This window comes from Hippocampus zosterae, chromosome 6, assembly GCF_025434085.1.
Source record: "Hippocampus zosterae strain Florida chromosome 6, ASM2543408v3, whole genome shotgun sequence".
Classification (NCBI taxonomy): domain Eukaryota; kingdom Metazoa; phylum Chordata; class Actinopteri; order Syngnathiformes; family Syngnathidae; genus Hippocampus; species Hippocampus zosterae.
Genome location: NC_067456.1, coordinates 2616514 through 2632403, shown reverse-complemented (window position 1 = coordinate 2632403; position 15890 = coordinate 2616514). Strand labels below are relative to the sequence as shown.

At 45.3% G+C, this 15890-nt stretch overlaps 1 protein-coding gene and 1 long non-coding RNA gene across 2 annotated transcripts in view; one reads left to right on the top strand and one right to left on the bottom strand.

Annotated features, from left to right (window-relative positions):
* The window catches only part of LOC127602816 (neurogenic locus notch homolog protein 1-like), a 43577-nt gene extending 36151 nt beyond the window's left edge, over positions 1-7426 (bottom strand). Inside the window, exons 1-2 of the mRNA XM_052069173.1 lie at positions 7138-7426; positions 6072-6153 (exon numbers count right to left, since the gene is read on the bottom strand). Coding sequence (XP_051925133.1) covers positions 6072-6153; positions 7138-7195 — 140 coding nt within the window. The 5' untranslated portion in view covers positions 7196-7426. The remainder of the gene's footprint in view (positions 1-6071; positions 6154-7137) is intronic.
* A 6066-nt stretch (positions 7427-13492) lies between these two features.
* LOC127602817 (uncharacterized) lies at positions 13493-14960 on the top strand. The gene is made up of 2 exons (XR_007962883.1): positions 13493-14122; positions 14735-14960. It is a non-coding gene; the product is annotated as an uncharacterized LOC127602817 (long non-coding RNA).
* Positions 14961-15890: the final 930 nt, after the last annotated feature.

Here is a 15890-nt window from a genome sequence, read left to right as displayed (position 1 = left end):
GAAACAAAATAAAAAAACTAAACAAACTGAATACTAATTAAAACTCACGGAATTAAAAAAAAATAAAGTCAAAATGAAATCTAAAAAAAAAAACAACAACAAAAAAAAATCTAATCTGGACCTACTATAACTTTGGTCAAGACACAAGTTATATTGAATAACATTTTGATTATATTGAATAATTTGAGGCGGCCCGGTAGTAAAGTGGTTAGCACGTCGGGTTCACAGTGCAGAGGTACCGGGTTCGATTCCAGCTCCGGCCTCCCTGTGTGGAGTTTGCATGTTCTCCCCGGGCCTGCGTGGGTTTTCTCCGGGTGCTCCGGTTTCCTCCCACATTCCAAAAGACATGCGTGGCAGGCTGATTGGACGCTCTAAATTGTCCCTAGGTGTGAGTGTGAGCGTGGATGGTTGTTCGTCTCCGTGTGCCCTGCGATTGGCTGGCAACCGATTCAGGGTGTCCCCCGCCTACTGCCCGAAGACAGCTGGGATAGGCTCCAGCACCCCCTGCGACCCTCGTGAGGATCAAGCGGCTTGGAAGATGAATGAATGAATAATTTGAATGAACCATTCTTAACTGAGGACGCCCAAAACATGCAATCGGAATTGGACAAACAAAAGGAAACAGACTCTCCATAACTTCCACTCACAACAAAAACTAAATTTATCTCTTCCCTGTGACATATAAAGTTTGTCTCTTCATCAAAATGTATCGCTTCGACATACTTCCTGAAGACCAATTCCTTTGTAGACCGGGATTTGGTGACATCTTGAAACATTTTATAGCATTTCCGCACACAAAAAAAGCAAACAGTTGAAATTGTGAATAGTGAACCGCAACTATGTGAAAGACTGATGCGCGCCACTGAACACGTGAAACCTCGGCACAAGTTCATTCTTAGCCTGCCGCTGAAACACACACACACACACACTCACACACACAAACGGCCCAACGTTTCACATCGAGACCTCCAAAGCCAAACAGCTAGCGTCGCCGCACGTGGACACGCTATTCAAACATACCGTCTGGTCCTAAATCAACTGTGGCGAGCACTCTGTGAAGAATGCTAACAGTTTGCTCTTTAATCTGGCGACGGCCCGTCATATGGACGCATGGCGCAAAGTCGCTTTTTAAAAGGCGGCAAGTCGAGGAGTTTCAAACCTCATAAAACAACACTTGTGAGCGAGCTTCAAAATGGCTGCCATTCGAGTGAAGTGGAAAGAGAAGAGAGGAGGGCCACAATAGCCGATGTACTCTAAACAGTACCGGTCAAACACACAAATACAAAATGAAAATACTCCTCAGGAGCATGGAAGACTCTTGAACGCTGAACTAAATGAGTGGGGGGGGGGGGTCCCTTTTCATTACACAATGTAGATAACTGATTTTTTAAAAAATCTGAAAAAACAATGATTTGATGACAAAGTATCACTTGTACTGTTTTGTCTCGCATGAGGCAAATTTGTTTCCTTCTTTCCTTTTTGCCCCCCCCCCACCCACACTTGTGTTGCCTGTTTTGTTCTTACTCGCTATCTGCTTAAAACAAATAAACGCAGCAGGGTGAGACTAGTCAACGGCTCTTTTTATGGAATCAAAAAGATCGAGCGGCAGCTGCTTCAACAAGAAGAATCTCAGCAGCAGGTAAAACCGTGCCGCAGGAAAGGTAAATAAAGACGACGTGAAAAGGTGGAGCGTAAATCAGAACCTGAGCAAATATCAGGTGTTGTGCGTGCTATCATCTAACCGGGGGGCGGGATTAGCACGTCTGTAAAGCCGATACTATGATCATATTCTCGATTATTGTTCGTTGCTCATCAGTGGTCGCCGCCGTAGTCCTTGTTGGCAACACCTCGCCGGCGCTTAGGAGGACCCGAGTCGCCGGCGCCAGCTCTGTAGCAGATGTTGTGCTGACATTTGAGCCAAAACTAAAAGGGGTCCCCCCCCCCCCCGTCAGTGTCGGCCCAATGCCATCCGGGGGGGCACACAATATACTGATGATAGGCTACATGTGCACTGTACACTCAGAAAGCAGCTGGTCCCCAACCCCCGGGCGGCGGGCCGGTACCGGTCCGTGGGTCATCTGGTACCGGGCCACACAGAAAGAATGAATAACTTACTCGGAATTTGAAAGATGTTTTATTTTGTAAAATTAGCAGATTCTCTGTTATAGCCGTCAACAATATGTCATTTTTGACGCAGTTCAAGGCGCACTTCTCGGTCACGTGATAGGTGAGCGCTAAAATGATATCCAAGAGATAGCAAAATGAGTAAAAAGCAAATGTCTTTGGAAAGTTTTTTTGGGGGGGGAAGGGGGAAAGGGCCAGCCGGGAGACAGAAGAGAAGCTTATGACTTTCAAGAAAAAAAAACAAAGCTACATTTAATTGACAGCATCGGGATTTATCCCCACGCACTAAGCCCACTTTGCAGAATATGCGGCGAGGGTGAGTCGTATTTTTCATGCACTTTGTATTTGCGGTGTATCTTATTTTGAAGGCACGTTACCATAGCGACCACAGAGCGTTGCGGCCAGATAGGACGTTCCTCGTGTTATGATTCGTGTTTATTATTATGTCTTGAAAATACCACCGTTTTCATTCATACGTACATACATCTTCCGAACCGCTTGATCCTCACAAGGGTCGCGGGGGGGGGGGGGGGTGCTGGAGCCTATCCCAGCTGTCTCCGGGTAGTAGGCAGGGGACACCCTGAATCGGTTGCCAGCCAATCGCAGGGCACACAGAGACGAACAACAATCCGCGCTCACACTCACACCTAGGGACAATTTAGAGTGTTCAATCAGCCTGCCACGCATGTTTTTTGGAATGCGGGAGGAAACCGGAGCACCCGGAGAAAACCCACGCAGGCCATGGGGAAAACATGCAAACTCCACACAGGGAGGCCGGAGCTGGAATCGAACCCGGTACCTCTGCAGTGTGAAGCCGACGTGCTAACCACTGGACTACCGGGCCGCCTCGTTTTCATTCATGCGGGTCATATTAAATTATTTTGTTGTATTTATGTGACCTTGAAAATATTGTCTGACATAAAACGGGTCTGTGGGGGGGCAAAAAAGGTTGGAGACCAGTGTCATAAAGGACAGTGACGGGCACCCAGATTTGGCAGCTGGACTAGCCTGATGCTTCATGTGCACCCCTTTTTAAGGAGCTTAGGCGGATGGCATTTATTCAATTACTGATCCATGTCGATCCCCGTGGGAGGCGTTATTGGTGTCAGGATCTGGATTGACATCATTGGGAATATTTTAGCATAATAGCCTTTTTGGGACACTTCATGAAAAGGATAATAAAACATGCTAATGCTAATGCTAATGCTAACATCAGCCAGTTTAAGTCTGAAGCAAAACCTCAAGTCATCACATCTTCACTCACTCCAACCCGCAGACAGGTGGAAAAAAACCGAACCCGCTGTCACTCCTCCCAGTGAAGCCGTTGGGGGGGATCATGGAGAACTTATATCACTCATCCCCCCCCTTGTTGAGGCTCCGGTCATCAACCCAATCAGCCCGCTCGACATCAAAAACCCGCCGAAGGGAAACAGACATGGCGACAGTCATGTAGGAAAAAAAAAAAAAGCTGTATTGTTTCCCCCATTGTGTGATCATATGATGAGCTGTGGCACCTTTTACTCCCTCGAGTCACTTTGAGACCATTTCCTGACTCTCAATGGAGGTGTGTGTGTGCCAATATGGGAGTCGAGGGGAGGGATTCGAGAGAGAGAGAGAGAGACTCATCTGACCACAGCAAACAGAGATGCCATTGAAGAGACAAGAGACGGCAGAACTGGAAAGACAAGGGCTCACTTTCATTGAAGCGCTGCTATATCGAAGCATTCACTGCACATACCAGCACGGAGGGAAATTTACGGCCCCCGGTTGGTTGTTATCGACGAACATCACCCCGGCATGGGGGACGCACGCATGAAAAGCCCCTTTTAACTTGTCAGTGTTGTGCCGTGAAAAGTACACCGATTCAGTAGACATCATGCATCACACATCCAAAGAATAAATGCAATCAGGTGAGGGGAAAATGCCAGGTGTTGCATTCTGGGAAAAAAAAAGGTTCTAAAAGCTTTTGGGTTAAGGGACTACTGATGCAGAATAAAGATTTTTCCAGTGAAACCCTTGTAATCTTTATGCTTCTTACACGTTGCGCAAAATGCTGGTGAAAATGTTGCCTATTTTTTTTTTTTGGGGGGGGGAGTTATTTTGAGAATAAATACATATTTTAAATGTGATCTTGACAAGAACAAAGATGTACTGTCGGCATTTTGGATTGGTCTGTTGAGCTGATTCAATGAGCAGCATAAAACACGTCAGCAACTGTGGCTCTCCTTGCCCACATGCCAGGGCATTACAGTACCCTTTACTTATTCACTGGCGTGGGATGTTTTTACGTGATGGAATCCACCCAAGAATAGATTTGCCAAGTAACTTTATCAGCTTGTCGGTGAAATTCAGGTTTGCATGCCACTGTAATTACTAACAGTCCTCTTGATAAAAGCCTTGCAACGCTTTGGATGCTGAGATGAGCACAGCTTTTGAGTGGAAGATAAAGGCTGGCAGTTAATGAGTTATTGTGCAATTTCTTTTTTGGTGCCCCCCCTCCCCCGCTGAAAAAAAATCCACATGAAAACCTGGTTACATACTGTAGTAAACACTCCCCCCCAATCTTTGTGAGCTGGGAGAAATCCTTTTGAAATGGCGAACCTGGAGTGAGGGCCTCATGCGCCATCTCCATGTTTAATTGGAGAAGTCTGAGAAGGGGGGCACACCGCAGCGGCACAATGATGGCTTTGTGGGCCCTAGAAGAGAAGATAGGGAAGGCAGCGAGGGGCGCGTGGTGTGGCAGGGTAGCCTGGGGACTAAATGGGGTGGATAACACAATAAGACCAAATTAAGCTGTGCCAGAGATGCTGTCTGGTTTGGGCTGTACAGGAATTGGGAGTTTGGTCATGTGACGTTCGCAAACTGAGGCGTGATTGGTCCTGACCTGAGTCCTGTGCAACTGTGATTTTTGGGGGGTCATTATCAGTGGACAGCAAGTGGCAAAAAAAGGTGAATTTTCTGTCTGAACTCATATGAATCAGAATACCTTGCTTAAACTAGCAAGCTCGCATAGAACATATCTTTAGAAAGAAAATGCGTTATATCTTGTTCAAGTCATTTCTTATGGAAAGATTTAACCTGATGCGCCAAAAAAATAATAATAAATGTGCACGGTGTGGTAAAACGATCACTGATGATTAATTTCGGTTGATAAAACTCCAAATATTGAATGTTAATTATCTAAAAAAAATGCTGATTTTATCATATTTGTTGATGAGATTTGTTCTGTCCTGCATCTGTGAAAAGTCATGCAGGGGGCTACTGTTCATGCAGAACCCCGATTGGTCAATTCACTGGACTCCAAATCACATTTGTACCTTTTCTAAGGCCCAAAACATTTTGAATGTACACTGAAGACGGAGTTTTAGAACGTTTTGGAAAGCTTTCTCAAAAGCTCAGTCTAAGGACAAAAAAATTTTATGCGAATGAAGTGATTGAAAGACAATAACATCACATTTTGGAAAGATCCCTCAATGTGAAGGCACTTCACTACAGACAAAGTGCATAACTTTGGAAAACCCTCTGCCATCTGTCCAGTGGGAGTATGAGTGACTAAAGGCCACTTGGGGACAAAATCCAAAGAGAAAGTGAGAGAGCGACCGAGAGAGAGAGATAGCGAGAGAGCGAGAGAGAGAGAGAGAGAGAGAGAGAGAGAAAGGAGGGAGGGAGAGGGGTTATAGGGGTCTGTGTCTGGAAGGACAGAGTCTGATGGTCTGGCCTGTTTGGGAAGCCTCACCCAGATTAGTCACACAGAATTAATCGCTGCCGAGAACAATGGCCGCCCGGCTTCTGTAGACCTCAGCTGTCGCTCAGTGAAAGAAAAGCGAAAACAAGATTCAGGGCCGCCACAGAACATGCTCACTCGCGCGTGGACCCTCCATCGAGCGTAGATGACCCAACTGTGACACGCGATCCCCATTTCTTACACCTTGACATTTTGCACTCACTTGCACTGTTCGATGCCATCTGGAGTGACCTCACACCTCCCGTGGTTCGAACATGACTCGGTGGGCATGGAGCATCGCAGGCCTGCCAAGGAAAAGTTTTCAGTCATAACAATAATACACCTGCACTACTTCTGAAAGGACAATTTAAACAAAGTGTGAAAAGTGTAGGAAAAAAAAATCTTCATTCTTACGACATGACTACTTCAGAATCTAAAATAAAAAGGGAAATGCATCTATTTTCAAAATGTAAAAATTAAGACATGTTTGCCAAAAGGTATTAAAAAGTGCAAACATATTTTTAAAATATTCAACAAAAAATATTTCAAATCGAGAACATAAAAATTGCCGTTTTTTTAAGTTTTTGATCTCGCAAAGATTCTAACGTTTTTTAGACTTAATTCTCACAATGTTTTCAGATTTAAAAAAATACATTGGTTACATAACAGAAGACATTGTCTTTTTTAATATGAAAAGGTGTTAAAACCACAAAGAGAATCTGCCCAAATATATTTTAAAATTTGAACTTTAAAAAAAATCGACTTTTTTGATGAAGAGGACCTTAAAGATTATTACTTCAACTTCATTACAACTATTAAAAAAGGACATTTGTTGCTGTATCACTATGGCTTTGTTTTTTCCCCCTTAAAATAGGCAACAATTCAATTATGAGTTGGGTCCTTGTAAAAATGTCCAAAATCTTACCCCACCTGTCCCTTCAGTCACAACTTGACGAATAAATTGTGCATATCAGTGTTGATAGTCACATCAGGAATTGAGTATAATGGAGAACTTAACAGCAGGTGCATAAAGATCCCCAAAAGTAAACGTACTGCATTATTTTTTAGTGATTTCATGTCCAAGGGAAGAAGCATCCATATTTCTTCTCAGAATGAATTTCTAGCTTCGAGTTGAAAAAGTTTAGCCAACTCTGACTTGAGTCGTGAAACCTACTGTTAAGTGTTCAAAAATACAGTGCAACAGGTTGTCCTCTGAAAAAATAAGATATTAAAATAACCACACAAAGTAGATAAATGATAACCGTTTGCTAAGTGCTAGGCTGACTCACCTCCGGTTAGTCCAATCAGGCACAACAATAAAGTTACTTTCGCCAAGAAAATAGGCATTCCTTCTGGTTCATAAAGTGCTTACACATAAAGTCCACATGGGTTGTTCATAGATCCGAATGTCAGCTTGTCTACGACTGATGAGAAGGAAGTCAAAAAAGTTGGGAGTAGATCCACGGTGAAAGTTTTAAACGCCTGTTGTCAACGTACGATGTTGTCGCCACACTTAGTCGGCTGGAAATGACCCCGACTCGCCGCTTCACATCTGGGGAGGCGAGGCGAGGAGGAGGGCCCTCGGTCGGCGCGGTCCCACGGTCCCCCCCCACCCCCACCCCTCGCCCCACTTCCCCCATCTCTCTTTTCCCTCCAAACAAACACACACACTTGATCACTTGATCAAGAGATAGCGTGGAAAAAAAGTTTGTTTCACTCCACACTTTTCTTCCTTGTCCCGCGGAAAGTGTTTAAGTCTGTGTGTGTGTGTGGAGGGAAGGTTCATAAAAACGTCCAGACGTTAAAAAGAATTCTTAATAAACTTTCTAATGACACTCAAATCACTTTGATAGGTTCTAAAATGACTTTTGACTTTTGTAATTGGGCGGCATTTGCCATAAAAACAAAATAAAAGCTGTCCATAATGAATCGGGGTTTGGACAAAATGGCCGCCGCAAATGAGAAAAAAAAAGATTATTACAAAAATGACTTATTTGACAATGTATTCATGCTAATATACATTTGAATTCGATTTTTATTTATAATAAAGATTTAGAGGTGGATATAGTGCTTCTATATATATATTTTTTAAATAGGTTGACTGAACTCCCATGAATCAGTCAATAAATCGCATTCAGATATGGAGAAAAAGATGCGGCTCACATTTCAGCTTGGATTAATCACAACACGGTTGGAGTACTTTTGTAAGTATCTCACTGTGAAATAAACACCAAAGCAAAACAAACTTTCCAAAATACCATCATCACCAGCAACAACATTGTGGCATCAACAGATAAAAGCTTGGGAAATGCTCTATTATCAGTTAGGATCTTCCTCCACACAGATAAACTAACGCTGATGCTGCAAGGTAAGGTTGTCTAGCTGAATCATCACAGAGCCGCTGCAGGTTCCGACCAAGTGCTGTGTGAACCTAGTCTGAAATACCTCCGAAAGGTTTCAGTTCGCTGTGTGGAGTTTGCATGCTCTCTCCGGGGCCCGCGTGGGTTTTCTCCGGGTACTCCGTGACCCTTGTGAGGAAAAGCGGATCAGAAAATGGATGGATAATAGTTTGTACAGTTTTTAATTTTCCTATTGAGGCATAGATCTGTTTTCTTGCTTCAGCCATTTTTCGGCCATTAGATGAAAGGCAAGCAAAACCAACTTTTTTACGAGTGGTTATTAACGACTGTTAAACTGCCTCTTTTATCACTTTCAGCTGCCCCTGTGTTGTTGTATAAACCGCAGAGTGACACACGACTAGCCGGCGGGTAAAACTGCTGCAGGAGGACAAAATAGAAAGTAGACGTTGAGAGAGCCCGAGGGCAGGAAAATGACAGTAAAGGCAACAAAAATCGGTTTGTAAATATGGCGTGCCCAACCTGTAAACCGATTCCATGCACATTAAAACGCCAATTTAATCAGCTCATATGAGTATTGTCATGGAAATATATATTAACTAAGCCCATAATCTGCTTTTGATTTGATCCCAGTCAGTCAGTCAGTCAGTTAATTTGTCTATTTTAATGCATAACCTCATTTAGTGTTTCAAATTGGTTCCCAAGGGAATGCTCGGACAACAATGGACGACGGATCCTCAAAATTTTCTGCCAAACTTCATGGCCAGTACAAACACTAAAAAAGTCGACACACTATCGGCGTAAAACTTACGACTTGCATATTTTATTTTTTAGGAAAGCACAACATCAAGAGCTACGTTAGCACACATGCTAGTTAGCTTGTTTTTTTTTCATGCTGTATGATGTAATCATTGATGTGACGGCGTTTTGACATACTGCCCCCCCCCCAAAAAAAAACACCGATCATGAGAATCAGAGGCTGCACTGTATTTGTTGACGACGTAGATGTGAAGCTGGAGTTCTACTTCCTGTCCCCTTTTTTTTTTTTTTTGGACCGAGTTCTTCTACTTCATCCCGTCTTTTTCTAAGTGTATGTACTCCATAAGTGCTACATAAGTACCACCTCTAGATATTGACCCCCTGAGGACAATAATCCTCTTGTAAGTCTTCAAACATGAGAAGACATCTTTTTTTTTCTTCACATAACTACTCCATTGTGCTCATTGGCCATTGTGTAAGAGGCCCAAAAGGTGTTTACGCTTTGGTATTGTGAGGCGGCGGGTAAACAGGATTTGTCTTGATTTCCTCCTGACTGTGCGAACCCGGGTGCCTTTTGGGTGGGGGTGGTGTGGGGGGGGGGGCTGTGCCCACGACTGGCACAGCGCAGATGGAGCAAACCTGTTCTACTTTCTCAGCTTTACAAGCACAGACAGCTGTGTGGGGATTTGTTTGGGGCAAAAAGCAGCAAAGCACAGTCTGTTCACGCCAATACAGTGGCCGTCATTATTTCATAAGCAACGCATGACTGGATATCAGTCCAGATTAAGGATATGATTGATTTCATCCAGCTGGCTTGAATGTTACGCTGTCTATGTTTAACAACGGCTTTGTCGCAAATGAGAAAAAAAAAACTTCTCTTCTCAAACTGCGGTTCGTTTCGGCAATGAAATTTGAAGATGTACGAGGTGGTGTCAGTTGTTGCATTTGCTGCTCACAGCTTTCATAAATCTCAAGGACGTCTGGATCACCGTTTTTTTTTTTTTTTTAATGGCGGGGGCGCTACGGTTAAGTTGCATTGAAGCAAATGTTTTGACAATTTGACAGGAATTTTGTCGATTCAACTGCCACGTGGCCCGCCAGTCATACTCGGGGGCAAAGATTTTTGGAAAGATTCTGAAAAAAAATCCCTTTGCACAAAGATCTTCTCGTGAGGGATTGTGTGTGTGTGTGTGTGGGGGGGGGGGGGTGCTCCAGTAGCAGCTGTGTTTGTGCAACATGTCCAGACATGTATGCAGTCTTTTCACATCTAAAGCAAGTTATGCCCATTTTGAACATCTTGACAAGTTTCTAAAATGTGCCCGAGTATATTGAACCGGTTTATTAGTCACGATTTTTGACAGGATAATTTTTACGAGCAGACTGGGGCGGGGGGAAGAAAATCTGTTAACACGCCGACATCACATGATAATCGCTTTTTGTTTTTCCAAAATGTGCGACCCAGCAAATGACGATTTGCAACGGTCATCGTTGAACATGCACAACATTCACCATTGACGTTTCCAACTATTTTCCGAGCAGATCGGCAAAAAAAAAAAAAGAAAAGAAAAAAATCCCTCTCAAGTCATCCCGCAAGACATGATCATTGGACTGTCCCAATTCATTCATTCATTCATTCATTCATTCATTCATTCATCTTCCGAACCGCTTGATCCTCACTAGGGTCGCGGGGTGGGGGGTGCTGGAGCCTATCCCAGCTGTCTTCAGGCAGTAGGCGGGGGACACCCTGACCTGGTTGCCAGCCAATCGCAGGGCACACATTGACGAACAACCATCCGCGCTCACACTCACACCCTAGGGACAATTTGGAGTGCTCAGTCGGCCTGCCGCGCATAGTTTTGGAAAGTGAGAGGAAACCGGAGTACCCGGAGAAAACCCACGCAAGCACGGGGAGAACATACAAACCCCACACAGGAAGGCCGGCGCTGGGATCGAACCCGGTACCTCCGCACTGTGAGGTTGACGCACTAACCACTGGACCACCAGGCCACCACCAAATGTAAAATAAAAATAAAAAAATAACCCCCCCCCCAAAAAAATCTCCCAAACCTGATGTGCTAGAAAAAAAAAGTAGCCTAAAGACATCTTTTAAACCCGTGTCACAAATCTAGGGACACATAAAGCCATCTCGGATTGAACTTTGCTGTTGACCTCTTTGACCTCACCAAACCAGGTCTGCACTGACTCTTGGTCTTATTCCCAATGATCTGATTAGAAAATGAACAAAACGCTCACAAAGTTGAGTCTATGCTGCAGAGCCGTTCATGTCTGCCGTTTTCACACCCTCCCACGATCACAGTCGAGCGAGAGCGGTTTCTAATTATACGTCCTTGTTTACTACTTCAGAGATTCACAGGCCTGTAATGAATTGTGAGGACTGGGGGGAAAAAGTTGACCTCTGCAGCCTCGCATCCCTCGTGGTACTATTATTAGAGGGGCAACATTTGCAGGGAAACATCCGCAAAGAATAAGACACAAGTCGTATGGTCAAGCAGTATGGATTTGAACACCCCCCAGCCACTTCCCTCCGAGGTGCTCCTGATTTTAAAATAACACGGGAGTTTCCCCGCTATTCGCGGATGGGAAAAGTCTGTGGATAATTGGCACCGCCGAAAAAGGTTTAGAATTTGCATGGAGATGCCTCAAAATTGTGGTAAAGTACTACTGGTTGATTAGACAGGGATATGGCCTGCAGCAACTAAACTCCTCCCCTCACTTTAGCATAGTTACTTGGCAACAAGTTACCACTAGAGAGCGCCAAAATACAGTTTTTTTTTTGGTTTGTTTGTTTTTTTTAGACAGGACTTTGGCCTCCACATACAGCGAAATGCATTTTTTTAGATTTTAGATAGTCGGAATAGTCGTGAAAGCGCTATGTCAGTAAATGTCAATAAATATGTATTGCATTGGAAAACAACAGCGGCCCGGTAGTCCAGTGGTTAGCACGTCGGCTTCACAGTGCAGAGGTACCGGGTTCGATTCCAGCTCCGGCCTCCCTGTGTGGAGTTTGCATGTTCTCCCCGGGCCTGGGTGGGTTTTCTCCGGGTGCTCCGGTTTCCTCCCACATTCCAAAAACATGCATGGCAGGCTGATTGAACACTCTAAAAATTGTCCCTAGGTGTGCGTGTGAGTGTGGATGGTTGTTCGTCTCTGTGTGCCCTGTGATTGGCTGGCAACCGATTCAGGGTGTCCCCCGCCTACTGCCCGAAGACGGCTGGGATAGGCTCCAGCACCCCCCCGCGACCCTAGTGAGGATCAAGCGGTTCGGAAAATGGATGGATGGATGTAAAACAACAGCTTCATTCTCATATTATACCTTTTGATTCCGCAAAATCTCCTTCCACAAAAACAAAGGAAGAGCTGGGCAAGACACAAGGCGCTGGAGGGAACCGGGCCAGGATGACAAGAAAGTCTGGAAATTAAAGCAAACGAGGAAGACAACAGAGGCACGTGAGGAAACGAGACGATGAAGCAAAAACAAATGTAATCTAAACAAAAACAAAATTCAGGACAGATTCGAGTTCAAGAACCTGAAGATCAGGTTCTCATTTGCCATAGATAGGCAAACTCTTTATTTTCGCACGGAAAATGCTGAAGAAGTCAGAATTTTTGTGAACATGTTGTCCGAGGCATACAAGAAGAAGAAAAAAAATACCTGAGGGAAGGAAAATAGGCTATTGTATTGCGGTCCTATTATTTCCTGAGTGGTTCACACACAGATTAATGCATCCGGGTCCGTCTGTATTGTTTTTACCGAGGAGGAGGAGGGTCCAGCGACTTAACTTTTGAATCGGGCATTCCGCGCCTGCCCAATGTGAGAGGAAACGCAGGCGAGGGTCTTGGGCTCCTGTGTTCCGGCGGTGAAGGGAAAGGAGGAGATGGTGCCACAGTCCAAGCGTCTTGTCGGGAAATGTGAGAAAATGCTCGATGAGCTGGATGAAGTGGCTGGGGAGAGGGAAGTCTGTGCCTTCTCCACTAAAGCGGTTGTGCCCGCGACATGACCTAAGTGGTAGAAAATGGTTAGGTTCAGTTGAGTTGATTTCGGTTACAGGCGGGTTAGGGTTTGAAGGCATGATCATTATAAATTCAGAAGGTCTAGGGTTTGGGATTTTCAATAATTAGGGTTCAAGTTAGGGTTTGGGATTTTTTTTAATGGCGGCCCGGTAGTCCAGTGGTTAGCACGTGGGCTTCACAGTGCAGAGGTACCGGGTTCGATTCCAGCTCCGGCCTCCCTGTGTGGAGTTTGCATGTTCTCCCCGGGCCTGCGTGGGTTTTCTCCGGGTGCTCCGGTTTCCTCCCACATTCCAAAAACATGCGTGGCAGGCTGATTGAACACTCTAAATTGTCCCTAGGTGTGAGTGTGAGCGCGGATGGTTGTTCGTTTCTGTGTGCCCTGCGATTGGCTGGCAACCGGTTCAGGGTGTCCCCCGCCTACTGCCCGAAGACAGTTGGGATAGGCTCCAGCACCCCCCGCGACCCTAGTGAGGATCAAGCGGCTCGGAAGATGAATGAATGAATTTTATCTCTCGCTGAATCTGTAAAAACAAGTCCCGGATGCTTCCCGTTGCCTCTTTCTGCCATTGAACTGTATTCATCAAAATTGAGCTTATAAATAGCATCTCCAAACACATTGAGCTGTCCGGCAGGTGAAGCACACCCAGACAAAAATGTCAGGACACACTTTGACCTTTTTCCCCGTTTCCTGTTAACGGGCCATGAGGGGAAAAAAATGCAGGGTGAGGTCCCGATGTTTTTATTGAGGGAACTAAAATCTGACTCAGTCCGAGTGAAAATAGGCCTCGGGTCGTGGTAACTTGCACAATGTTTGACTGGAACATTTTGAGTTTGTTTCAAAAGAGCAGCACAAGAAGGAAATGGAAATGATGAATCGGTTTCAAACGGCGCCATGGGAATTTGCTGTGCCCTGCACCTCTGACTCATGGCACCGCATTTGGGTGTTTGGGAGCGGGTATAAAACCAAACGCAGAACACAAGAGAGAGGCTGGGAATGCTCAGTAGCCGAAATCCGATGACACCAAATGTCAGACAGTCAGGAAGAGAGCCGAGGTCCAGGGAGAGAGTTTTGCTGTCTTTGGGGATTCCCAACTAGAGTGCTGCCTTGAGATTAAGCATGTTTGAGGTATGTTTGTTTTTATTTTCCCCCCCAGACAGACAGACACCAGTAGGAGAATTCACTCTTTGAGTACTTACTGATACAGAGTACTGTAGTACTCATTCCTTCATTCATCTTCCGTACCGCTTGATCCTCACGAGGGTCGCGGGGGGGGGGGGGGGGGGGGGGGGGGGCTGGAGCCTATCCCATCTGTCTCCGGGCAATAGGCGGGGGACACCCTGAATCGGTTGCCAGCCAATCGCAGGGCACACAGAGACGAAGAACCATCCGCGCTCACACTCACACCTAGGGGCAATTTAGAGCGTTCAATCAGCCTGCCACGCATGTTTTTGGAATGTGGGAGGAAACCGGAGCACCCGGGGAAAACCCACGCAGGCCCGGGGAGAACATGCAAACTCCACACAGGGAGGCCGGAGCTGGAATCGAACCCGGTACCTCTGCACTGTGAAGCCGACGTGCTAACCACTGGACTACCGGGCCGCCCTACTGTAGTACTAATAAATACAATTTCATTCAACACAATGGAAAAAAATGTGTCCAAAAGACTTTTTTTTTCTGATGCAGTTCACGATTCGCCAACTACTGCTTACTCAATGTCAGATTTTCTTTCCCCCTTAGGTATCAGTGGCTGATTTCAGCACACTCCAGGAGGACCCGATACTTCGAAATGAGGAAACCAGAGACCAGCCTGGCGTCGTTGGTACTCGGCAATCCCTTACATGAGATCCAAATCATCTTTCCCCATTGAAATGAAAGGAAATACCATTCAATCCGTTCTATTCAACCCCTAAATTTACAACTTACGTTTTTGTAATGTCTTTTTCATTTAAAAAAAAAACACTCTGTAAGGAATAACATTCATTCATTCATTCATCTTCCGAGCCGCTTGATCCTCACTAGGGTCGCGGGGGGTGCTGGAGTCTATCCCAGCCGTCTTCGGGCAGTAGGTTGGGGACACCCTGAATCGGTTGCCAGCCAATCGCAGGGCACACAGAAACGAACAACCATCCGTACTCACACTCACACCTAGGGACAATTTAGAGCGTCCAATCAGCCTGCCACGCATGTTTTTGGAATGTGGGAGGAAACCAGAGCACCCGGAGAAAACCCACGCAGGCCCGAATAACATAATCAGATAAAATCTAAAGAATGAAATCGCCGCATGGGCAGCATCATACAGAAATTCTTGATCATGTAAAAGCTCGGTGGGCGGGATTAAAAGATCCTAATTTCACCCGAGTAGCAAAGAAGCAGACAACGGCGACCAAATAGTCACCCCAGTGACAAACGTTGAATATGTAGCTTTGACTCAAGCCGAGCCGTAAACAAAAGGAGGAAGTAGCTCAGTGCGACTGTCCGGCAGAGCTTCCTGTTTGTGATTACGTGTCCAAAAACATGCCTGGCCCTCTCTGGAACCTCCTGACACACTCTTGCCTGCCTTGGAGAGTTGGGAGCAGCACTGGCCCGCTGCGAATGGTCGCCCAGGCATTGTGTGGACGAGGTCGGGGCGCCACAATGGCGGGATGCAGCTGCTTCAGAAATAAAAGTGGCGGGTCTTAATGATGCTCAAAATGCTGTGCACGCTTCATTAGCTTCATGGGTAAAGCACAGGAAGTAATCAGTCATGCATGCTCCAGATCCAAACAAATGCCTTTAGTCAAATTATAAACTGGAGAATTTTTTTCCCTTTTTTTTCCTTTTAAATATTTATATTGTTTCCTCATATTTTTGTACCGTCAACATTTTGAGTTTTTTTGGGGTCAAATATATATTT